Below are 26,185 nucleotides of genomic sequence, written 5' to 3'. Positions count from 1 at the left end.
AGTTTATAAAAGCTAAATTCACTATTTTTGTACTAGAAACTCAACATGAAAAGGGAAACACAAATGCACAGAGAGGGGTTCAGGGAATCCCAAGGTAATAGAATGAAGGGAACAGAAACCTCTTTTCAAAACCAAAACTGTAATTCATCTTCTGAGAGAGATGACTGGAGCCCACAGCTATAGAATTAAATTATGTGAGAGTCAAATTAGAAACAAAGAACTCTTGGGTATAAACTGAAAAATGAATGCTAAAGTAAGTATTCAATAAAATGATCAGAAAAAAAGAATCAAAGAAATCTTCCCCCAAAGGAGAATTTAAATATAAACACAAACTTAGATCATCAGATTTCAACATCTGACAGAAATTGCAGAACAAAGAAAATAGGGGGAAGCTATCCCTTAAGAAATTTACCAGAATGGAAGAGCGCACATTCTTCCAAACACCCTATTCAAAGGGGCCACCAAGGCATGGCCAATGGCATTTCAGATGACAGGGTGAAAAAAAGCTTCCAGAGACAAGAATGAGAACTGGAAGGGCATGGCCTTCTCAGTGGCAACACGGGAGCCACAGACAAAGCATGCCTGCAGCATTCTCAGGGAAAGGCATACCCACCAAATTAAAGGCAACTTAAGAAATACAAAGAGGTAGGAAATTCACCTCCCTCGTTCCCTTTCTTAGAAAGATACTAGAAAATGGTATAGAGCAAAGGAGGCCTGGGCTAAGACACAGGAGAGTACGGGTGCCGGAAGCCAATTCCAGCATGTAAGCAGGGCTGAATCATCTGGAAATGGCTGAGGGAATTTCTCCAATCCTGAAAAGGTTGCATAAATGATTGCTTGCTGCCAGACAGCTGAGGGCATTTCAATCTACATATTATTGCCTCCTACTGGCCAAACACCTGAACAGCCTTAGGCAATTCCTCCAATCTGACAATGGATTCTGTATACCAAACCTTACCCTTTGATATGTATATCTACCTTGCTTTAGGACAATTTGTGTTAATAAAAAGCAAGGGGTCCAGAGAGACAGGAAAACTTGGTTTCTTTATCCAAGCTCCTCTGGCCCCCCAAATGCCTTCCTAAATTATGTTTCATCTCTGGACTCTTAATTTACACATAGCACCTTCTCCAGATTCCTGAACCCCTTGCAGATGCCAAGAAATACGCACCAGCATTATACGGGATCCAGTGGATTCAACCTAGAAAGTCTAGAAAAGGGATAAGGTGACAGCTGTATGACAGACAGACCTGGGTTACAGTGGGAAAATTATATGGATAAAATGAAATGTCTAGAAAGAAGTTAACAATATAGAAGGAAAATTTGGTTCACAAATAAATAAATAAGGTGACAACCCAAGAAAAAAACAAAAACTATACCACAAAGGAAATATTATCATAGCCATCTAGCTCTCCAGTGATTGCTAAAAGATATTAATGATATAAACACTGATAGCTGATTTATCTCAAATCATGATGCAACTATTTGGGAGGATGGGTGGGTGTTAAATCTTCATCTATCATAAAAAGAAGACAACTTGGACTCAACATCTAAATTATCAATAAATAGAGGTGTTATTTAATATATAAAAGTAATTTCTAAATCTTTTAGTCTTAACTGTGTTTTCACCCAAGGGTGTATGCTTCTTTGATAATTTTTTTGTTTATTGAAAAATTTTTTTACAAAAAGGGACCCAATGGTATTGTGAAATCCCAAGTCTTCATCCTTTTTCTTGAAGATGCTGCTTAGCGTGCTCTGCTCTTCATTTTCTCTCTTGTCCGTTTTCCAGGTCTCTTCTACAGAAAAAGAAATACCACATGTGGTCACATGGCAGCCTGTACTTCCGCCCATGATCAGGATGCACAGAAAAAGGGTGGAGCGGGTGGGTGTGAGTCCAGCCCCTCACCTGGTACCCAGGCTCACTTACATTTGATCCTTTCTTTCCTGGCCTCTTGAGGCCCTTGCCATGAGCTGTCTTGGCCCGGAAGCTGGATACATCATCGTAGCTCTCACGAGTGTTCCATTTGCTGCCTTTCTTCTTACCACCAAACCCAAACTTCTGGTTTTTATAGCGTCGTTTGGCATTGGGACTGGGGAAAAAATGGTTTTACAGGTTACCTAAGCCCTGCAAATCCTGATGAATCTTATGCCCCAACAACACCCTCGGTATTTTGTCTGTAAGTAGACATTACTGTCCCCTAGAATCTCATCATTGGCCCTACATTCCCACTCAACAAACTCCCCAGGCAAGCTCATCTAATTACAGGTTTAACTACCAGAGCAGGAAAACAAAGCAAGGACCAGGAAAGTTTTGAAAAGCTTCCTTATTTTAACTAAATCTTGGTAAATCATCCTCATTTGTTTCTACTCTACATGCAGTTATACATTCCAATGTAATAAATCTTAAAACTGGTCAGCCTCTCTCAAGACTATCATTTACACAAGAACCACAATAATTTTTTTTTTAAACATGACTATGGGGGATATCTGTAATACTTTCAACAATAAAGATAAATTTAAAAAATAAAATAAAATGTGACTATGACCTGCACATTATTTTGAGGAAAGCCCATCAGTGTCTCCCTGCTGCCTATTGGCTAAAACCCAGGCTTCTCAACAAGACAATCTCTGCCTCTGTGACTCCAGCTATGTCTTGCCACTCCTTGTCTCACACTGTATTCCCAGTGATACCAAATGCTTGCTGCTCCTCACAGGCAAACCTGCTGTTCTCATCTCTAAGTTTTGCTCATCTGTGTTCTTCCATATTCCCCAAATCTGAGCCTCTCCTTTCTGGTTAATTCTTACTCATCTTTCAGAGTAAGCTCAGGTGGGATCCTCCTCCAGGATCATCACCCTGGGTCTGGTTTCCAGGAATGCATAAAAGTGAACTAAGAGTAATAATAATAGCCAATATTATCCCTTTTAATCTTTATAACAGCATGAGGCACATACAATTTTCTCATTTTCATAGAAGAGGAAATTAACATTTAAAAAGATAAAATAACTTGCTGACAGCTACCTTCCCAATGAGGGGCAGAGTTTGGATCTGAACCCTCAACCGTACTCTTAACCATCACACTGTTTTATTAAACACTAGGGGCCTGGTTCACAAAATTCGTGCACGGGGGGCGGGGGAGTTCCCTTAGCCCAGCCTGCACCCTCTCCCATTGGGGACCCCTTAGGGGATGAATGACCACTGGTTTAGGCCCGATCCCACAGGATCGGGCCTAAACCAGTGATTGGACATCCCTCTTGTAATCTGGGACTGCTGGCTTCTAACCGCTCACCTGCCTGCCTGCCTGATCAGCCACCACCTTAGGTTCTGCCTTCGCAGTTCACCCAGATTAGGTTCTGATTGGTTGGTTTCTATGTCAGTCAGCGTCAAAAGCTCCGCCTCCTAGGCAGCCATTGGCTCCTGGCACTTTGCCCAGATTTGGTTCTGATTGGTCGGTTTCTATGCCAGTCAGCGTCTCCAGGCCTATCTCTGGGCCTAATCAAAGAGGCAGGGCTGATCAACAGCCCCCCAGGAGGCCCGGAGAGAAAACAGAGGTGCCGCTTCAACAGCTGGTCAACAGCTGCCATTGAGGCTGGGGATCAGACCCTGCCTCTCTCTCTGCAGGCCTCTCTCTGGGCCTGATCCACAGCCCCCTTGGCAGTCAGTGCTGGGTCACCATGGCAACCCAGCACTGACTTCTGGTGTTTGGTCGAGCCTTGGTCGTTACAGACTCTGGCTCTTTATATACAGATTCACTCAAATGTGCAAATCCTTAAATCACCTTACTTTAATATTCAAAGACTGATATGGCTGAAAGGACCATCACATAGCCTGGTAAGCCTGGGTCGCAGGCAGCAGTGCCATGCTCTGAGCCCTGCAGATGCTCCTATGGCAGCCCCTGCCATACTCGTGAACTGCTGCCCAGCACACACCACAAAATGAAACAAAACAAACACTTCATACCCCTTCTTCATCTGCTGGCCTTTAGCTCCTCCCTTCGAGCTCCGTGCAACAGGTTTCTGATCTCCGTCAAGGAAATCCAGTTTGTCAGAGAAGCCTAGGAGTGAACTGTATTTGATTAGTGCCATCACATTTTAAGAAAAGCTTAAACTTCAAAAGAAGATTGTTGCTTACTGGATTTCAAGAGGTACATCTTGTTCCCCATACCCTTCCCAAACCCTATGTCCAATAGCTCCAAATTAATCAATTCTCCAAAGCACTGGGTGTCAGAATTAGCAGGGACCCTGCCCCCTGTGTCCTTAGGAGAGAGAAATACTGACCTTTCTGGTATTTCTTAATGGCATTCATCATGTGTGTTTTCTCCCGCTGCCTCTTCTGAAGAACCTCTGTTTGCACCTGGGACATGGACGTAGGCCTGTTACACCCACTCCAAACCATCACAGCAAGTGCCTATGTTCTCCCAGTATCAACATCGTGAAAATACCACCACTACTGAATATTTACTGTGCGACAAAACTATGTGAACACTCAAGTTTAGCTTCTCAGCAACCCAATGAGTCAGAAATTCTGAAACATTCCTGAAACTAAAGCACAGAGAGATAAAGCCACTTGCCCCAGACACACAGCAGGAAAGCGGGGAGCTGAGGTTCACACGCAGGCCGTCTGCACTCTTCCCCCAATACACAATCCTGCCTACAAAACTGTAACCAATCATGTTTAGGTCCACATCCAATTCTCCCCATTAACTGTATCTGGGTCAATTAAATACCTAACCTACTGTTGCTAGGCACAAAAGTACCAACAGGAAAAAAACAATCTCCCCAAAAGTCAGAAAAGAAAAGCTTTAAGGACAAAAGGAGATGCAGGTTTCTCAATCTCAACACTACTGACAGTTCAGACAGGAAAGCTCTCTGCAGGGGGATAGACAGGCTGTCCGGGCACTGTGGGGTGTTCAGCAGCCTCCCTGTCCTCTACCCACCAGAGGCAGCTGTACATTCCCCACCAAGATGCAACCAAAAATGTCCAAAAACCCCTGGGAAGCAAAATCGTCCCCAGTTCAGAACCAGTACCCTGAGATTCCTCAAATTAGAAAGAGTGAGCTAATTAGCCTGAGTTTTTCCTTGCTTTTGATAATTTGTGTTAAAGCCAACTGCCCATGTTTTTGAGCTGATCTCAGCTACTGACCACCAGCTCAATGTAATAAATCCACAGCTTCCTGTTTGCAAAGGACAGGATGCTAATCTACCCTCTACTGTTACTCCACTGAGGAACTACCAGTGAATGATTCCTAAGGAGGAGAACAGCTCAACACCCCAAATCATAATGTTTATGTACAAAAGATGGACAAAGTCTTAACACCCATGCTGAATCTCCTCACACACATCTCTTCCCACACCCCCTAACTTTAATTCCTATCATCTCTTTAAGTGACCATGAAACAAAGAAGAAAAACTAAAAAGTTTCCTGGTATGCCTGCTCCGGTTTTACATTAGAACTCAAGGCAGTCATAGTTCAAACTCGCTGGTGCCATTTGCTTTTTCTGACTAAATGACAATCCATATGATTTCTTCAAGGACTTCACAATCATGTAGGCCAGTGATCATCTGAGAGTCTTTTGGAGGAAGGGAAGAAAACATACACAGATTCCCAGATACTGAAACCTAGAAATCTGTTTTGAAAAATTTTCCCAGGTGATTCTGCTGTGAGATTGAGTTTGGAAACCACTGGTCTGGACCCCCCAACTCTTCACTGTATAGAAGTGCAAACTGGAGAGATAAATGATTTGCTACAGTTATCACACTACCCCATCAAGGAAAGACTGTGCTTATTAATACTAGCACACACACCCCACTATGAGATAACAAACACAAGCCCTAGCCAGTTTGGCTCAGTGGATAGAGCATCGGCCTGTGGACTGAAGGGTCCCAGGTTCAATTCCAGTCAAGGATACATGCCTAGGTTGCAGGCTTGGTCCCCCAGTAGGGGGCATACAGAAGGCAGCCGATCAATGATTCTCTCTCATCATTGATGTTTCTATCTCTCTCTCCCTCTCCCTTCCTCTCTCAAATCAATAAAAATATATTAAAAAATAAAAAGATAACAAACACAAGATCGAACACATACAGGTCATGGAACCAAACCAGACCGCGGCAATCGGACCTCACACACACACTCAGCATCATTCTACCCCCTGCCACTTTCCTTCTTACCTTCTTTCCGTATTTCCTAAGTGCTCGAAGTTGCTTAGCCTTTTCTGACTTCTCCATGGCGGCCTGTTTAGCCTGCAGCTTTTGTCGAATCTAAAACACAAAACGTTGTCAGCTTATGTTATTTGAATCTGGGATGACTGCTCTTTTGGGTGCCCTGGAGCAGGAAACAGATATTCCCTGTTCTGCAAACTATGGAGCTCACAGAAACCTTGTAAATAATCTATTCCAAGACCTGGGTTTTATACATGAGGACAATGCAGCCCACAGACTGAGCACTTTGCCCAGCATACCGAGTGTATCAGTGGCGAAGCAAGAACTTGCAAGCAACCTTCCCACTCCTGATGTGCCATTTGCTCCATTATACAAAACTGCCTGCCCACAGTTTTGCTGAGAGAAACTAACTTCTGCCCATCCCTACTGTCTACCGACTGTTAAAACAGCATGCAGCCCTGGTTCCCTTCTCCATATACATGTTAAAAACACCAACAGATATCAGGCACGTAGCCTTTTCTATCAAACATACACATTCCAGTTAAAGGATAAGCTGCTGTCAGGGTGAATGTACAGAGATGTGTCTGCGCTCATCTCTAGACTAAGTACCTAAGTACCTCCAAGACAAGAGCTCCCTAAAATCCGGCTTGAGAACCAAGGGAACTATTCAATACATCTTGGACTAAATTTTGGCAATTCCTCCCAGAGTCAAACAAGGACCAGTTCTACCTAACTCCAAATGATACTACATCTGAGCCATATACGAATCCCTATTTTACAGAAGCGAAAACTGAAGCCCAGAGAAAATGAACTGTCTACAAGCTGCAGCACTCCCCGCAAGCAAAAGCAGGACAAGATCTGTAATTTTTCTACGCACCATGCCATGATCATGCCAGCTAGAAAATGGATCTCATTTCTTCCTGCACTTTTCCTCCCCTTAGCTGTTTAAATTAGGAAAAAATCAGCCTTATATTTATCTAATTGGTGGTGACTGGCATGAGTCTGAAGTAGACAATAGAGATAATAATTGTCCTCTGACAATCAGTTCCCTATTATTAGGTTTAGTCTTTTTTTTAAACATTATAGGAGATTAGCCAGGTAAATATATTTAAAAGGACAAAGCCTCAGCTTTCCAGGAAAAAACATCTTCTGTTTCTTACCTTCTGCATCTGCTGATCAGACTTAGCCATCTCTGCGAAATAATCAGTGGGCCGCTTAGTAGGGACTTTGAGCTGATGGAGCCGAGGTAATACAGCAAGCACTGCAGCCTGGGCCTGACGGTAGCTGAGGATAGAGGACAATGTGTGAAATCAGCTAGGCAGGAGAGGCCTTACATTCCTCCTCACTCCGTTTCATGAGTTATCCAAGGTCAGCAGGGCTCTCAACATCTGACCTCCACCAGCAAGAAGACACAAACAAAAACTGTAATAAAACCTCATTAACTTGGCATCTGGAAGAGACTTAACTGTACACTCTTTTAAAAGGGGGGGGGTGTGGAGAATAAAAAGGGGGGCAAGGAGTACTGCTGAAAATAAAGTAGTAATTTCAGAGAACGACCACTCTAAAAGTACCTATCAATTTACAAACGAATTAGGAATTCTTATGTAGTCACTACAGAAGTCTACATAAGGACCTTCCATTAGAAAACTTTTGTTCTAGTAACTGAATACGCACAGACGCAAAACAAACCCACAACTTTAGCTCTTTTTAGTCAAAAGAAGACTTCCTCCCTGCTCCTACCCTTAGGGTACCCTCTGTGGAGTACAGGCTCACTATTTCCCCCTCCCCCTGTAGCACAGGGACCACAACTTCTCCCCACATCTGAAAACAAACATACAAGCTCATCTCCCGCCGGAAGTCATCTTCGGGATCAACAGCTTTCTGATCCTTGTTCTGAGGTGTTGACTGAGGTCCACTGATTTCTGGCACCGGACCGAGGGTGACATCAAGCCTTTCAACCCATTCCAGATCCCGCTTGAATTCTGCCAAACACTGCTTCAGGCCATTCTAAAAAAATTCAAGACACTGAGCTCCTAAGAAGGGGACCCTTCATATGTCTCTCCCAAGCCCAGGGCGCTAGGCCCACGGACAAATTGCTAACTCCCCTACCCCAACACGTAATCGACCCTCCTGACAACGCACAGGTTGCATCCTTCCTAGGACAAGAACTCAGCCACCCAAGCATTACAGTTCCTTGTGCTCATCTCACGTCCCAGGACCCCCGACTCACCACGTTGTTCACGGCTTTTTTCGGACCCTCAAGCACGACATTGAGGCCTGGCTTCAGAAGCCCTTGGGAAAACGCATCCTGCAACTGCAGGGCACGATCGGCGTCAGTACAGGGGAGTAAGGACGTCCCTCTCCCCACTTGCCCAGCCACGCGAGCTCGGCTGACACTTACCTCTCTGTCGGTGACAAGAGATTCTTCAGAATCCGAGTCCGAGCCGGAGGGCAGGGGAGTGTCCATCTCGCAGCGCGCACGCCCTACACCTACCAGAGGTCCGGGGTGGGCCCAGGCCCGCGCGGCTGGAAGAGGGCGCCTTCCGCCGCCGCCGCCGCCGGCCTTCAGCCCCCTACCCTCCCTCCGCGGCTCCACGTGGACGAGAACCGCTCCGGCGCCCACGACACACCGCCGCTGCAGAGTTTCTAGATCAGACTTCCGCTTCCGGCCGCGGACCTACAGACTTCCGGTTTTCCGTTGCTATAGGAACCGCTCCGGCGTCGGAAAGTGCCCGAGTTGCTTGGGATCCGTAGGAAAACTACCCCTAAGTACACGAGTGGTCCGGTGACTTGGAGGAGAAGCGTAAGGTGGGAAGGGGTACCCGGGGGTCGTCCGGGGGAGCTGGAAGCCGCTAGGGCGCAAAGGAAAGGGGAGAAACTAAGCCGCGGTGGGGTTGAGGGTTAGGGGTGCTGGGGATGCGGGGGGGGGGGGGGGGGGTGGCGGGGGAGGCGACCCTGCAGGACTCCGGGGGCGGGGCGGGGGCGGGGTCAGGGGTGTGTCCTGGGGGGCGGGGGCGGGGCTGGGAGGGGCGGGGCGATACGCCTCCCGACGCTCACCCGCTGCGCTGGGTCTTCACAGAACTCTGGCCAGGGACCATGTCGGCCGTGGTAGCACAGTCGCTGCACGCTTTTGGTCTTCGATCCCACGTGGCCAACAATATCTTCTTCTTCGATGAACAGATCATTATATTTCCTTCAGGGAATTACTGTGTGAAGTACAATATGGATCAGAAATGGCAAAAATTCATTCCAGGTAAAACCCTTTCCATCCTGACACATTAACCTTATGTGGCAAAAATAACCTCATTAATTCCAACACGAAGATTGAAAGGAAAGTTTTCGGGCCAACTCACCTAAACGTATAGTTCTCTAAATGTAGACGAAATACATGTCTACTTGCATTACATGCAAAAAATCACATGTAAAATAATATTAGTTTAAAAGCACTTTTTCGCTGTGATTTAATGAAAAACATTATTTTAACGAGTCTCTTTTCATGCTTCTTCAATATCATTGTCTTTGTCATCACCTAAGCCAATTTTTGAGTTGTCTAACACAGTTTTCTAGAGCATACCACCCTCATTCCAGCACCTTTTGAATTCATGTGTGATGAAGACACTGGAGATTTTATCCCAAGTCACAAATATAACTATTTGTATAATGTTACATTGTTTTTGTTCATATTGGTCCTGCTGATGATATACATGATTTCCACAACTTAATCACTTATTTCCTTTCCACTCTTTGTTGCATATAGTGTGACCATATACGTGTAGCCCCATGTAAGATAGAGTTTTGTTTTTGCTATTTACTAACTTTATATAAATGGAATCATAGTATATGTGTTCGATGACTTGCTTCTGTTATTCAACATCAGGCTTTTGAGATCCTGAATATTACATTGCATCTTGAGTTCATTTTATTGCTACATCTATGAATCTAATGTCTCAAATATATCTGTCCATTCCAGTGTTAATGGACTTTTTGGGAAACAACAGTTTTTTGGTATTACAAGTCATGCTAGTATAAAATATATTGCATTCATATGTGCTTGTCCACTTGTGCAGAGATTCTTCAGGGCACACAGCCAGGACAAAAATTAGTGGGTAATATGGTAATACCAATTTACACTCCCACCAGGAGTACATGAAACTTGCCATTCCTCCACAACCTCACCGACCCTTGGTATTGTCCAAATTTCTATTTTTTTGCTAATCTAGTGATTGAGAAAGGTTATTTTATTGGGTTTAGTATTATATTTCTCTATTACTAAAGAGGATGAATTTTTTCACTTGCTTATGGGCTAGTCCTATTTAGTCTCCTATGAAATGCCTTATTCATCTCTTTTATCCATTTTTTTCTATGGGAGTTTTGGGTAATTTTCTTATTGACTTTTGGGCACACTTTCTATATTCTTTATACCAATCCTATGTATTACAAATAATGTCTCCCAGTTTGGGGCTTGTGTTTTCTCCCTCCTTATGGTATCTTGATGGACAGAAATTCTTAGTTTTAATGAAGTTCATCAACATTTTCCTTTTTGTGTCTTCTTCAGGAATTGTTCCCTAACTCAAGCTTATGAATATATTCTCCTATATTATATCCTTTATGCTTTATACTTTTGTCTTTCACCTTTGAGGCTCTGAGTTAGGAGGGTGCTTAGTGTGTTAGGAGAATAGCAAGGAAGTCAGTGTGGCTGGAGTGGAGGGAATGGAGGAACAGGGAGCGAGAGGTGAGGCAGAGAAGTAATGGGGAGCAACATCACAGAGGGCTTTGTAGGCCATAGGCTCTTACTCTGAGTGAAATGAGAAGTCATGGGGGGGAGTCTGAGCAGAGAGAGTAGCATAATCTGACTTATGTTTCAACAGGTTCATTTTGGCCACTGGGTAGAGAATAGATTTAAGGAGGGACAAGGGAAGAAGCAGGAGACCAGTTGAGAAACTATTGCTTCAATCCAGGTGAGAGAAAATGGTGTCGAGGAGCAGGTTGTAGGTAATAGGAATGGTGAGAGGAGATCAAATCCTGGATATATTTTGAAAGTGGAGGTAACAGATTTTCTCAGAAACCAGGTGTAGGGTGGAAGAGAAAAAGAAGCAGCAAGATTTCTGGCCTCATTAAGCAGAAGGATTGAGTTGCTGTTAAGTGAGAAAGAGAGCTTAGCCACACAGAGCCTAGGACCCAAGAAAATGTCTTAATTTTAACTTATTTTAAAATCAGGAAAAGAGTATAATAATAAATACGTCATAATGAATCTAGCCTGGCTATATTTCTCTTTATACCAATGCAATCACAAAATATACTTTTTAACGTTCTTTACTGGAGGAAGGGGCTCCTGAAAGCAATCGTATGTAGGGCCCATGAAAATCATAACGTGATTGCATTTCCCCGATAAAGTATGTGCACTTCAGTGTTGCCTCAGGTGCTGCTATGTAGAGGACCATAACTTGCATTCTCATGTTTGTTATCTCATGGTTGCAAGATGACTGCTGTAATTCCAGATATCACCCCTAGATTCCAGGGAAAGGGGGAGAGAATGTATCCATCCCTGGTTTTCAGGAAAGCACAAGCTTTACCATAAAGCCAGTCCAGCAAACTTCTGCATCTCTCTCATGGCCAGAAGGTCACATAGATCACCTAACTGCACGGAAGGCTGAGGAATCCAGTAGTTAGCATCCCAGCCTTGACAGCAGAGGAAGCGTACTGAGTGCTGCCCACTCAAGGCATAAAGGCCTATGTAATATGGCCCTATTCCTCTGCCCTAGACTTACCTAACAGTGACCAGCCCTGGCTCACATGGGATGCTCCAGCAACATCCCACTTTCTCACAGCCACACATTTTCTCTTCCTGCCACCTGCCCCACCCCTTCCCTGTCCCATTTTGTCCTCCAGGAATGATCCCTGACTTCTCCTCCTACCTTAGCCTCAGGGAGGTGCCCACCCAAGGCATTGTTATAATACCCCAGACATAGTTGTACCAAGGAGCTTCACAGGTTGACCATTACCTATTTCTGCACTTTTCTCCTATTGTGTCAGCAGTGCCTACCACGATGCCTGGTTCATATTGAATCTTGGCGATCTACCCTCATTATTCCGTTTTACCTGTTTGCAGGCTCAGACAAGAGTCAAGCCATGTTAGCCTTGTCCATCAGTCCCAATCGGCGATACCTCGCTATCTCTGAGTTGGTGCAAGAAAAACCCATCATCACCATTTATGAACTGTCATCCATCCCTTGCCGGAAGCGTAAAGTCCTTAGTAACTTTGACTTCCCAGTTCAGAGATTTACTAGCATGGCTTTTTCTCCAGACTCCAAATACCTATTGGCTCAATCATCGCCTCCAGAGTCCAACCTTGTCTACTGGCTGTGGGAAAAACAGAAAGTAATGGCCATTGTTAAAACCGACACTCAGAACAACATTGTCTACCAGGTACCTCCCAATGTAACAAGTATCGTGCAAATTGTAAAAAATAGCATGAGCTGTATTTTATTGAATGTTTTCTATGTACTAGAAGCAGTGCTAATTCCTTAACATGCATATTTAACTTTAGTCTCACAACAATCGTTTATGGTATGCATAATTATCCCTGTTACACTGATGAGGGAACTGAGGCTCCAAGAGGTTAAGTTACACACGTAAGATCACAGAGGTGTTGAATGGCAGGGCCAAGGAGTCCTGTGCCTGTATTCTTTACTCTGGCCTGGGTCTGCTTTCTGGTCACAGGTTCAGCCCAGAGGTGAAGTGATCAAACTCGCTCTCCCTTTCTGGCTCTGGCCTCTTTTCAGCATCATTGCCAGGCAAGGGGAAGATTTCAGGGAGTAATGTGAAGCGGTAGATCTTTAAGAAGCTGTCAATGAAATTGTGGTTATATGGGGAGCAGAGTTTTCTACTGTGGTTTGAAGGCAAAATAAAGAGCACCGGTTAGGAAGCTGGTTCACTGCTAAGACAGTGGGTCCCAAGGAGTTTTATCTTGGTGCAGTCAACCCAGTGTAGGATCTAGAACTCAGTTCCACAGGTTTTCAGGAACTCGACTCTAATTCAGTGGACTCAGTCATTCTCACAAGAGGCTAGTGCATAAACCAGCACCTCAAGACCAGAGCTCTCACATCATTTACCCAGTGTATTTCCACCCTGGGAATGGAGAACTTGGAAGAGAAATTGGCAATTAGAAGGCTCCTTGGTGATCACAGAATCAGGGAGAGCCGAGGGTCGTTTCCTCCAGGCCCTGGCGAGGCCTGTGCAGCATCCCCATTCAGAGCAGAGAGTACCTTTGCTCCAATAGACTCAGTGCGCATTTATTAGATGTTCGCTGTGAACCCAGCACTGGGAATACAGAGATGAGAAAGCCACAGCCCCTCAAGTTGCTCACCATCTAATGGGGGTGACAGGTTGACTGCCTGTCCCTGTACACGGGGATGAGGAGGGTACAGGTAAAGGAAGCTCCATTGGCAGGAGACCACATAGCAGTCCCTGACATTTGGTTCCTTCCCCCTGGACTGGGCACATAAACCTGCCAGACCCTCCTGTTTCTGTGTTTGCAGCTGAGCCTTCATTCCTTTTTGTTGACGCAGTGCTCGGCCATTGTCAGGACCTGCTCATTTTGCTTTTGGCCTTTGTAAAATGACTTTTGTAGGTTTCCTAGTTTAAAACAACTGGCCCCACAAATATAATGGATATAGATCTGTGCTCTTATTAAATATGGTATCAAAATTACATGATTTAGTGATATTTCAAGGGTACTCCGAGTTACCTGGAATAAATATTAATTGGTAAAATGGGAAGTAATTCCATTAAGATTAGTTTTATAAAGCTTTGTCTTTCCTTCTTTCACCCTCTACAGGTGAGCTTCAGTCCTCAGGATAACACGCAGGTGTGTGTCACTGGAAATGGGATGTTTAAGCTTCTCCGCTTTGCCGAGGGAACCCTGAAGCAAACCAACTTTCAGAGGGGAGAACCCCAAAACTACCTAGCCCATACCTGGGTGTCTGATGACAAGATTGTCGTTGGCACCGATACAGGCAGGCTCTTCCTCTTTGAATCTGGAGATCAACGCTGGGAGACAAGTATAATGGTCAAGGAGTCCACCAGTGAGCTGAAGAACCTGGAGATGATGCAGGAATCAGAGAGGTAATGGCACCCCTCCGGGCTGATGCTCCTGTAAACATATACTCCTTGTACTAATAGCATCACATGAAAACCAGCATTCTTTAAAAATCACTCATTACCTCTCTACCTTAAAAATCAACTCTTCATTTTCCCTCTGCCTTTCTAGTGTTCATCCATATTCAAGCACAAATTTGACAGTTATGACCATAGCCTAGATACATTTATTTTTTTTATACCTAACCTCATTTTATAAGCATTTCAGTGTGACTAGTCTTCCAAATTACAGATTTTCCAAATTATATTTTCTAATGGCTGCCTAATTTACTGAATCAATTGAATAAATGTCCACTGAGCACTTGCAGTGTGCCAGGCATCTTGCTAAGTGCTGGGGACACAGATCCCCCAGGACCTTGCAATTCAGTAGGAGGCAACAGACCAATGAAGAGGTGCAAGGAAATGACAACAGAAGCATATGGGCTAAATTAGAGGCTCAGGAGGGAGCTATCAATCTTACCTCTGCCAATAGCCTCTCACCCATACGGACTGTACCATCGTAAGTACTAGGCACTGCCTCGAACACTTTATATATATTCTCATGAGTCTTACCCTATATAGTACATATTATTATCATGCCCATTTTATAGACAAGGAAACTGACACTCAAAGAGGTTAACTGGCTCGCCCAGTTAGCACTGAGAAGTGGCAGGGTCAGGATTCAAACCCAGATCTGTCTGATTCCAGAGCCTGAGCCCTCAACCATAATGGCATACTATAGCTCCTTCTTCTTCAATAACTTTTCAGTCCACCATTTTCACCATTCCTGCCAATGATACCTTTTCTGTTGTGATTTGCTTAAGAGCTTCCTAATAAGTTGCCATGCCCTCCAGTTTGCTGAGTTCACAGTCCTTCAGTGGGTCCAGACTTCTGAACATGGTCCACATGTCTGCAACTCTGCCCCTTCTTTACTTCTAAAGCATTGGCTCTGCCCTCTACAGACCATGCATGCCTCATGCATGCTCTTGCTTCTGAGCTTGGTAATGTGTAGTTCCCCTGCCCCCCTTCACACCCCACTCCCATGGATACATACACATATGTGACATACTGTTGCTCGTTTTTCAGATCTTAGCTGGGAGGGCTTAGCCTCTGCATATCTCTGGTCAGTGCACCTTCCCTGTAACTATCCTCAGAAAATCTTTGCTACCTGTTGACTGGCTGTTCCCATCCTACTGAGCTACCCGCTAACAGTCCTATCACATGTGCTCTAGAACAGCGACCGCTGCTCTAGACTATAACCTTCTAAAGGCAGAAACTGTATCAATCTTATTTACCACTAGAGGCCCGATGCACAAAATTCATGCAAGGGGCTCGGCCCTCACAGCCCCTCGCAGCCCCTCACAGCCCTGGCCAGCCCTCGCAGCCCCAGCTTCATCCGGAAGGTCGTCTGGATGGTCGTTCGGCTATTCGGTCTAATTAGCATATTAGCTCTTTATTATATAGGATTATTTCACAGAGTTGTTACCACCATATAATAATAAAAGCACAATATGCTAATTAGACTGGACAGCCAAATGACCTTCCGGACGAACTTGCAGATGAAGCTGGGGCTGCGAGGGCTGAGGCAAGCTGCCATGGCCGTAAGGGCTGAGGCAAGCCACCGAGGCTGCAAGGGCCAAGCCCCTTGCATGAATTTTATGCATCGGGCCTCTGGTTGTTAGATGAATGAATGAGAGGAGTAGAGAGAGAGAGGGAAGGTGGAAATGGATACCTTGATGCAAATCTCAGCTCTTCTACTTACTAAGTGTGTGATTTTAGAAAACTCAATTCCTTGAGCCACTTTTTTCTAAACACCAAAATGAGGATATTAATAATATACTACTAACTAGAGGCCCGGTGCATGAAATTCATGCATGGGTAGGGTCCCTAGGCCTGGCTGGCGATCAGGGCCAATCTGTGGGGTGACTGGTGGGGTGATTGAGGGGGCCCTTGCTGGCACCCACCTTGGCCAGCCTGGCACCACCCACTTGCTGGACCCACCTTCTTGCCAGCCAGCCCCACCCCCCTGATCGCCCCACCGCTGATGCCGGTCGCCTTTCTCTGTGGGGCGACCAGAGGAGCGATTGAGTGGGGGGGGCCTGCTGGCACCTGCCTTGGCTGGCCTGGGGCCAACGGGCTGGGGGCAGCTCCTGTGTTTAGCATCTGCCCCCTGGTGGTCAGTGCATGTCATAGCGACTAGTCGTTCCGCTGTTCGGTCGATTTTCATATTAGGCTTTTATTATATAGGATAATGACAATAATAATAGTGACCACACGGGGTTGTGAGACTACCAAATAAATGTGTAGCCTTCCAGTCTTCCTTTGGAGTTTGTGTAGCATTCCCAGGGCAAAGGGTAGTGTTTTGGCAATGGGAAAGGGGTTCACACTGGGTGGTTTCTCCCACACCCAAGGACAGCCCTTCTTTCTCATCCCTAGCAGGATTCCTCTCCTGGGGATTGTCTCTGTAAACTTTACATGCTGTGTTGTTGTTTTTTTCTAGCTTGATCGAATTTCCAACACTCAGTTCCCCAGTCCCTTCCTTTGAACAGATCTTGGAGACCAATAGCCACAGCCAGCAGTCCATGCCCCAGGTGTTTGCCATTGCAGCCTACTCAAAGGGATTTGCCTGTTCTGCTGGGCCAGGGAGAGTTCTACTGTTTGAGAAGATGGAAGAGAAGGATTTTTATCACGAGAGCAGGGAAATCCGGGTAAGGAGAGAAGCAATAAGCAAAACTGGGGTCCTACTGACATTTGTTCTCCAGCAGCAGAGCACTGACAAGGAGTCTGATGGGGAGAAGGGGGTGTAGCACCGAGCAGCAATGGGGATTTGAGCAATTTGTCCTGAGGAAGTTTTAGGATGGGTTGGACAGAATTGGGGTTTAGAATTGGGATGATCTGGATTTCAATACTGGGAGAGAACTTTGGCAAATTCTATTTCTCTTTGAAGCTTAGTGCTCCCATAAAAAATTATATTATGATGATACATATTGATATTTAATGTCCAGCGTACTGCCACGCACACAGTGAGCATTTAGTAAATGTGTGTGGAATAAATGATACACACTGTTTTGAGGAGAGGGCATATCTAGTTCGGGAAGAACCAGGAAGGCTTCTGGGTGTTTGACTGTAATTGTTGAAGAAAGGCCTTAGAGCAGTGGTTCTCAACCTTACTAATGCCGCGACCCTTTAATACAGTTTAGGGTCGTAATGTAAATATCTGTGTTTTCCGATGGTCTTAGGCTCTACAGCAGCGGTTCCCAACCTGTGGGTCGTGACCCACAGGTTGAGACCACTAGTAGGGTCGCCTAAGACCATCGGAAAACACAGATATTTACATTATGATTCATAACAGTAGCAAAATTACAGTTATGAAGTAGCAACGAAAACAATTTTATGGTTGGGGGTCACCACAACATGAGGAACTGTATTAAAGGGTCACGGCATTAGAAAGGTTGAGAACCACTGCCCTAGAGGATGGGTAGCACTTAACAGAAAGAAACAGATTAGGAATTCCAGGTGGAAGAAACAAATTAAGCAAAGCCACCACTGACAGGGAGCAGGTGGCGTACTGGGGATACCCGTGTTCCCCAATAGAGAGGGACTGACATCACTTGAAGGGAAAAGATGAGAACCCATGTGGGTGAAAGATCTCCAACCCGAGGAGTGCGTGTCAGACAGCCTGTTCCTGAGTGGAGAAGCATAAGCTCAAGTACAGTGCTCTGCCTGCGAGAGAGGGTGGGGCCATTGCGGGGCCCTGGACAGGAAGCAGCTAAAAACACATTGAATGAGTTAGGCATGACTCTGCTGCTTAAGATGAGCATCTAAATCCAGCAAAACCTGTGTGGGAGACAGCACTGGGGCAACACACACAAGGTCCTAGGTCTGCGGGCTCCCATTCTACTCTCCACAGCGTAGAGTGTCACACAAATGTGACCACAGAGGGAACTATCAGGTGCTATGGGCACATTGAGGGAATATCAATGGCCGCCCAGCCCAGCGTAGCGCAGGTCAGGGGCTTCTCAGAGCCTTCCCTGTCCTGCGGAGCAGAGGCAGTTGACTATGTGAAGAGGGTGAAGAACTCCAGGCAGAGGGAGGGAAACAGGAGAGCGGACCCCAGGGAGGCGGTGCCGCCGTCACAGCTGCAGGCCCTAGAACAGTCAAAAGGAAGAGGAGACGGTATGTGTAGGCCAACCTCTCAAGAAGCTTGGTTGTTAATAGAAGAAAAGCAATAGCAGGGAAAGGGAAATGAATTTTATAATGTCTGCCTGGGAAGTACAGCCCCCCTCAGAGACTGCTGGCAGGAGCTGTGTGACCCCTTCTCTTTTCTCTGCCCTGGCACCTACCCATATGGAAGAAGGGCTGTCACCTTCCCCTCTGCCGCCCTGAAGCGCACGCTGGTATCCTCGGTGCAGGTGGGCGCCTACCCTGGGGTACACAACATATCCCACGTGAATACAAGAGTGGGAGTGAGTGGGAGTTAGACTTAGCACTTGTTTTCAGAGGAGATCTCAGCTGGGCATGTGCAGATCGATCCTTTTGACGTATGTCGTTGTCTTATTGTTCAGCCACTAATCACTTAAAGGTGAATATGAAACACACAGAAACAGAGGCAACCCAAGCCCTCCCTTCCCCACCTCTGAGGGGGACCGGAACCATGCTGGTCTGGGAGTCCTAGTTCATTACACCTGAGAGGACCCACCGATGATGCGGGCCCGTCACTGACAGCCGTCTTGTGTCGTGGGCAGATTCCTGTGGACCCGCAGAGCAACGACCCGAGTCAGTCTGACAAGCAGGACATCCTCTGCTTGTGCTTCAGCCCCTCAGAGGAAACCCTGCTTGTCAGCACCAGTAAGAACCAACTCTACAGCATCACCATGTCCCTGACGGAGATCAGCAAGGCAAGTCTTTCCCAGCAACGTTTCTGTCCAGACTTTTCTCATCTGTCTTCATAGCAGAATTGGTCTCTAGTTTTTTTTCTTGATGCCTTTGTCTGCTTTTGGCCTCAGGGTAATATTGGCCTCATAGAATGAGGTGTAGAGATGAGGCTAAAGAGAGAGAATTGTTTTGTTTTTAAGATAAGCGAGATCTAAGTGTATTTAAAAGCTAACAGGCCCATATATCAAATCATGTTGTATATCCCAAAATGTTATATGTCAGTTATATATCAGTTTTTTTAAAATGTGCTATCCAGTAGAGCATTTTGAAAGTATCACACATCAAATGAGTTTTTGAAAGTTTGGGAACTGCTACTTAAAAGTTACTATGTGACTTTGGATAAATTTCTTTGGATTAAACCTCTCTGGGCATCACTTTCCACATATTTTCAGCAGGAGGTTGTAAGACATAGCCTCTTTTTCTTTTTTTTTCGGTAACATATATAAATTTCAGGTGTCTAACATTATAATTTGACATTTGTACATAATACATCGTGCTTACCACCAAAAGTTTCCATCCATCACCATACAATTGAACCCTTTTCCCCATTCTGCCCTCCTGCCCCTCTTCACCCCAACCACCAATCTGTCATCTGCCTCTAGGAGCTTGTTTTTGCTTTTTTGCTTGTTAGTTGTTTTTTAATATTCCACATACAAGTGAAGTCATATGGTATGTGTCTTTTCCCATGAGGGCACCCACCTGACTTATTTTACTTGGCGCAATACCCTCAAGGTCCATCCGTGTTGTGGCAAATGGCAGGATTCCACCTTTTTTATAGCTGAGTAGTAGTCTGTTGTATGTGTATGCCACATCTTTATCTGTCTGTCCATCAATGGACACAGGTTGTTTTCATAAGAAGTAAGAAAAGGAGATAATGCTGTCTGGCCAGTGCTCTCAGGTGGGGCCTTTCTGGCCACCTACTCTCGTGGTACCTTGAATCCAGCGCTGTTTTTAACCTGCAGATTTAGAAACTATTTTTATCATTTCACCTGGGGGAACTGATTCACTCAAAAAAGACTAATCTGATGGCCAGATCTCCAATTTGCTCACTTTCTCTGTCTGGAGGGGTGAGCTCATTGCAGATCCTCTCTCCCTCCAGGTGGCAGGGCCTCTGAGAAGGAAGTCTGCACAGGGAGGAGAGAACTAGGCCAGAGAAGTTGGCTCTTCTATGGAGGGGAGCATTTCCATTCTCTCTCCTCGGCTGTAAAAGTCTTCTGCCTGTGCCTATACATACGCTCTACCTTCCTGCCCCTGAGTTATACTCCATTTTGATGCTAAAGTGGTCTTTTCAAAACCCATATCTGGTCATTGCAAGATACAACTTCCTCCATCACCACCACCGTCATCACAGCTGTGACCTTTCAGTGGCCTCCCTGTGCTCTTGAGAAGACCAAACTTGGCTGCCCCAGCCTCATCCCATCAGTCCACCTCATAAGGCTGACCTTTCCAATCGCCATCAATCTGCATGTTCCTTCCTGCCAGGAGGCTTGTGCAAACACTGTCCCGTCTGCCTGGAACACTCTTCCCTCCTCTCTTCCCCATATTAGTTCTTGCTCATCCTTCAGAGAACAAAAAAGCGAATAGAGGCAAGCGTTTGAAGGTACTAGAGAAAGAAGGGGTAACAGATGGAGAAGAATGGGAATAATCTGTGCCTGCCCCCCACCCCAGCACAGCGCCTCTTTCTCTGAGGTAGTAGAAAAGGATGGAGTGATGCAGAATGTGAAGGAATTTGCATCTCAGCTTTTGCTTTGTCTTGTGAACAGACCCAAAATACGTACACCTCATTAAATTTCCCAGTCATCACTCCTCATGCAGGTGTCCCAGGTAAAATGCCTCTGATGGCAGACATCTGGAACCTATACGAGCAGTATAATAGGATACATTTTAATTTAAAGTCATTCACCCAAGTCTCATTGCCGCTGGAGGTAGAGTAACTGGCCTCCCTGGGGAGAAATTTGGCAGTACTTATCAGGATTCTTAAAATCATTCATACCACGTTTCCCTGCATTCCATTCTAGAACTGTGTCAATTGATAGTCATGCTATCAGCTAGGAAAGCCCCAGGCACTGGCCCAGGCCCGCATGTTTCCCCCACAGGGGCCAGTGTTGTAGCTGGACTGGCCTTTGTGGTTCTTATGATTGCAGGATGCACTCCAACAAAAACCATCAGGGAACTTGGAAGAACAGGTCTTGGTGGGTGCACAGCATGTGTGCCCAGGGCCTCACAGAGAGGTCACAGATAGAGAGAGAGCACAGACCTGGGGCTCTCTGCCTTTATTAGGGCCCATGGGTGGGGTGTCTAGGGTTTTTCAGGTTCATTTTTTAGTGCCTAGCTTACAGTCTAAGAGTGGGAATTAGGGCATGGAGGAGAGAAGCGGTATCACTGAAGTCATCAGTTATCTAGGTTACCCAGGGTTTTCTGAAAGAAGGGGGCAGCGTGGTTCCTTATCTGGCTGCTTTGCTGGGCTTATACAGCTGGCAATGTGTTTCTTCAACATGATGTTTTCAAACAGATGCCTCAACAATCAAAGCAGACTGTCAGGCACTTAGTTACAATAACAAAGCTTCATGTCGGCAGTATCTAAGGAAATAATCAGAGGTACACAGACTTACCTGCAAGGAAATTAGTCTAGTTATTCCCAAGTAACAAAAATTGGAGACCCCTTAAATGTCCCCACCGTAAAGGAATGGCTAAATTAAAAATTCTGGTATATTCTTGGAATGAAATATTTTATTGCCATTGGAATAATGTTTTAAAATAATATAGGCTTAGGAAAATATGCATAATATTAACATGATTGGTTCCCAACCTCATAATGTCCTTGGATAGTATGAAAGCTGAAATGCACAGCCAGTCTTTTGGGCACGTTGCTGGATCTCATTCTCTATGATTTCTCCAGGGGGAGCCGGCCCACTTTGAGTATCTGATGTACCCATTACACTCAGCATCCATCACCGGTCTGGCTACTTGCATCCGCAAACCCCTCATTGCCACCTGTTCTCTGGACCGATCCATCCGCATCTGGAATTATGAGTCAAAGTAAGGAATGCAAAGGCTTTGTTACTTTAATATGCAGGATTTGGGTTGTTAAATTTTTCATGTGAGTTATTTTAGAGAGTTTTAAATTTTAATTACTTAGAAGCTTTCAGTTGGGAAAAAAAATTTTTTTAAGTCAAGTCAGTCAACCTGCCTTCTCTTTTCGCTCTTACATGAGCTAGAAAATTACTTTGTGCTTTATTAAATGATTGCTCCATTCCAGACACTGCGCTAGACTCTAGGGACTCCAGTATCTCACCTTCTTCCATGACATCCTATGTCCAGCTCTCCTACCCCCTGACTCCCACTAGATCTGCTTTTGACCTCAGAGAGCTCGCCAGACTCTTATTTATCCTTTTTTCCCTCCTCATTGCCTGCAACCCCCCTCAACACCCTGGTGATATTTTTTGCCTCCTGGCATAGCTTCCCTGAGAATCTATGACCTAGATTGGCCCCACACTATAATTTCTTTGTTCTTGTACACAGTTGCTGGGGCTGCTGAAAGATAAAATGTGAAATCCTTCTGATTTGGGAAATCTAAATGGAGCTGCACATTCAACATCACTAGATAAGCCCCTGATCAGTCTCCCTACTTGCCATACTCATTGCTCCTATCTTCAAACAATCAAAATCTAGAAAAGAGGGAAAGCAATCATTGCAAGCAACAAAGTATCTCAAATGCTATGATAAAAATACATACCAGGTACAGGGGAGGGCTCAAGGGATTTAGCAGGCTAGACTTATAATTCAGTAATTGACCTTTCTCACAGCACTCTGGAACTCTACAAGGAATACCAGGAAGAGGCCTATACAATCAGCCTTCACCCATCTGGTCACTTCATTGTAGTAGGGTTTGCTGACAAACTACGCCTCATGAATCTACTCATTGACGATATACGTTCATTCAAAGAATACTCTATCAGAGGATGCAAAGAGGTAAGAACTGCTGGAGATAAGGGTCCAGTTTCTTGGAAAGCCAGGGCTGAAATATCAACTAACACACTTTAGGGAGGTGGGACCAAAAGGTGTCTTAGAAAACTTTAGTGGCTTTAAAAAGAAAATAATCCAGTTCTTCTCCCAACAAACTTACTGAGTATATGGCTCTATTGCCTTTTTCTTATTCTCACCAAAATATTTAATTGAGCCCAGGCTTGTGAGATCCCACCTGCAATAGGTCCTCTCTGTGATTGTGGAGTAATACAAAAGCACTGAAAAAGAAGACTTACCACAGAATCAGAGTCACAGCTGGGAAGGCGAGGCTGGAGACTGGGAGAAGCCCTGAAGTCAGCAGAGAGGCAGTAAGCAGTCCATCAGCTTTCCCAGAGATGACCTGCAGGAACAAGACGTTGGTCCCAGGAATCACTTCCCTACTCTGAAACTTCTACAGACAAATGAGTGCTCTACTCTGTGAACCAAGCAGCTTCATACTTAATGCACATGGCAGTGAGCTACAGGAATAGTTGTCAGCCAATTCTCAGAATGTTTGTACCTTGCCCCAATTCCCACCTCCACACATGGTTTCAGCCTGAACTAATATATATATATATATATATATATATATATATATATATATATATAGAGAGAGAGAGAGAGAGAGAGAGAGAGAGAGAGAGAGAGGCCAGATTATTATGATCTCTGAATGCATAATAATCTGGCCACTCTATATATATATATTAGAGGCCCAGTGCATGAATTCATGCATGGGTGGGGTCCAGCCAGCCTGGCCAGGGGGAGGGGACATGGGCAGTTGGCTGGCCTGCCTTCTGGTCAAACTCCTGGTTGAGGGGACAATTTGCATATTAGCCTTTTATTATATAGGATATACACTGTGTGGCCAGATTATTATGCGTTCAGAGATCATAATAATCTGGCCACCTGACATTAGTAGGCAAATTAACCGTACACTGCATTGTATGGGATATGGAAGCCAAAGGCCTGTTCGAACACCTTTGCTGTCTGCAGTTACCAAGATAAAACGTCTCCAGTTCGCACAGGAACACAAGGATTGGACAGTCGAGCATAGGAAAAAAGTCATGTGGTCTGATGAATCATGTTTCCAGTTGCATCATGCAGATGGCAGAGTGAGAATTTCATGGAAACAGCGTGAAAGCATGCACCCCACATGCATGAGTACAACCCTTCAAGCTGGTGGGGGCAGTGTTATGGTTTGGGGCATGTTTTCCTGGCATGATTTGGGCCCTTTAATTCGTGTGGAATAACGTCTGAATAGCACAACATACCTAAGTATCATTGCTGATCAAGTTCATCCTATCATGTTGATGGCGTATCCCAATGGAGATGGCTTCTTCCAACAAGACAATGCGCCATGCCATGGTGCTCGTATTGTGCAGGAGTGGTTTCAAGAACATGAGGGAGACTTTATCCTGCTTAGGTGGCCCCCACAATCACCAGATCTCAATCCAGTTGAGCATTTGTGGGACGAAGTTAAAAGAGCCATCAGGCAGCTGGTTCCACAACCATCAAATCTCACAGAACTGGACAGTGCTATTCATCAGGCATGGTGTCAGATTCCTCGCATCATCTTTCAACATCTCGTGGAGTCAATGCCAAGAAGAATTGCCACAGTATTGATGGCAAAAGGTGGCCCAACGAAGTACTGATGAGGTGGTCATAATAATCTGGCCACTCGGTGTATATATATTTCCCCCATTGATTTTTTTAGCGAGAGTGGAAGGGAGAGGGAGAGACAGAGAGAGAAACATCGATGTGAGAGATACACATCAATTGGTTGCCTCCCACACACGCCCTGACCAGGGATGGGGATCAAGCCTTCAAGTGAGGTATATGCCCTTGACCAGAATCGAACCCAGAACCGAAGGTCAACACTCTATCCACTGAGCCAAACCAGCTAGGGCTCAGCCTCAACTCTTTGAGAAAAGGAGGATTTGACGGTAACGGAACAAGACTGCTCACTTTTTTCATGCTTGCTCTCTGGCTGTATTTCCTTGTAGAGTGCCTTTAGCAATGGAGGTCACCTGTTTGCTGCAGTCAATGGAAACGTGATTCACCTTTTCACCACCACAAGCCTGGAGAATATCACAAATCTGAAAGGACACACAGGGAAGGTAAGTCCGTGTGGAGGAGCACAAAGTCCAGCATTATGCTAGCCAATGGGGAATAAGTGATGAAAAGAGAAGGAATAAGTGATGAAAAGATTCCTTTCCTCTTGGAGCTCATTGTCTACTTGGGGGAAGAGACAATAAAACAAATGCACAGACAAATTTAATTACTAGTTGCAATAAATTCAATGAAAGGAAAACATGAGGTGTTATGAGAGGAAATAATGAAGGAATTGGCATAATGAAGGAAGTTGGGTGTTCACAAAGGCTTGGTCCTAAAGGAATGGGTAGGGATTAACCACACAGAGCTGGTGGGATAGTCATTGCAGATAGGGCTCCAAAGGCACTGAGGTGGGCGGTTGCATTGTGTGTCAGAGGAACTGAAATGTCTGTGGGGCTGGAACATAGGTATCAGGATAAAACTTGGGATGAGCTGAGATTGGAGAGGTTAGCAGAGTCCCATTTTCATGGAAGCTTGTAGGTGTTTAAGGATTTTTATACTTATCCTTGTTCCTCGAAATCACCGAGGACTCTCAGGGCAGAGAATGATATGACCAGATTTGCATTTTAAAAACTTACTTTGGCTATAGAGTAAAGAATGCATTTAAAGAAACATGATAGAAGATAGTATTTTGGACCAGGGTGGAGGTGATTGATACAGATAGGGAGAAGTGGATGAATTCAAAAGATATTTAGGAAGTAAAACCAATAGTTAATGAAGACAGAGCGGATATAGGGCATGAAGAAAAGGGAGGGGCCAAAGATTAAAAGGGTTAAGAAGATGTCAGCAGATGAATTTGGAGAGAAAAAAGCAATAGAAAAAGAAAGGCATTCTAGACTCGAG

At 45.1% G+C, this 26,185-nt stretch overlaps 2 protein-coding genes across 3 annotated transcripts in view; one reads left to right on the top strand and one right to left on the bottom strand.

Moving 5' to 3' along the window:
• Positions 1–1,555: 1,555 nt before the first annotated feature.
• Positions 1,556–8,795, bottom strand: EBNA1BP2 (EBNA1 binding protein 2). The gene is made up of 9 exons (XM_008151265.3): positions 8,556–8,795; positions 8,385–8,468; positions 7,992–8,161; positions 7,315–7,438; positions 6,164–6,253; positions 4,274–4,349; positions 3,957–4,050; positions 1,926–2,088; positions 1,556–1,794 (listed from the first exon to the last, which is right to left on the bottom strand). The coding sequence occupies exons 1-9, from the start codon at positions 8,619–8,621 to the stop codon at positions 1,744–1,746; spliced, it is 918 nt and encodes a 305-aa protein (XP_008149487.1). The 5' UTR covers positions 8,622–8,795; the 3' UTR covers positions 1,556–1,743.
• Positions 8,796–9,250: 455 nt separating this feature from the next.
• Positions 9,251–26,185, top strand: part of CFAP57 (cilia and flagella associated protein 57) — a 57,383-nt gene continuing 40,448 nt past the window's right edge. For both annotated transcript variants that reach the window (XM_054720811.1, XM_008151264.3), the window contains exons 1-8: positions 9,251–9,407; positions 12,264–12,580; positions 13,992–14,278; positions 16,791–16,998; positions 19,036–19,188; positions 22,125–22,264; positions 23,032–23,197; positions 25,234–25,347. In XM_054720811.1, coding sequence (XP_054576786.1) covers positions 9,251–9,407; positions 12,264–12,580; positions 13,992–14,278; positions 16,791–16,998; positions 19,036–19,188; positions 22,125–22,264; positions 23,032–23,197; positions 25,234–25,347 — 1,542 coding nt within the window. The remainder of the gene's footprint in view (positions 9,408–12,263; positions 12,581–13,991; positions 14,279–16,790; positions 16,999–19,035; positions 19,189–22,124; positions 22,265–23,031; positions 23,198–25,233; positions 25,348–26,185) is intronic.

The sequence above is a fragment of the Eptesicus fuscus genome, chromosome 9, assembly GCF_027574615.1.
Source record: "Eptesicus fuscus isolate TK198812 chromosome 9, DD_ASM_mEF_20220401, whole genome shotgun sequence".
In the NCBI taxonomy this organism is placed as follows: domain Eukaryota; kingdom Metazoa; phylum Chordata; class Mammalia; order Chiroptera; family Vespertilionidae; genus Eptesicus; species Eptesicus fuscus.
This window is presented reverse-complemented; position numbering and strand designations above follow the sequence as displayed.

Excerpts from the sequence above, each read along its gene's own strand:
- EBNA1BP2 (XM_008151265.3), bottom strand. The coding sequence starts at position 8,621 with ATGGACACTCCCCTGCCCTCCGGCTCGGACTCGGATTCTGAAGAATCT. Across the intron at positions 8,469-8,555 it reads CTCTTGTCACCGACAGAGAG|TTGCAGGATGCGTTTTCCCA; the intron begins GTAAGTGTCAGC and ends CGTGCCCTGCAG. Across the intron at positions 4,051-4,273 it reads CATTAAGAAATACCAGAAAG|GCTTCTCTGACAAACTGGAT; the intron begins GTCAGTATTTCT and ends GTTCACTCCTAG.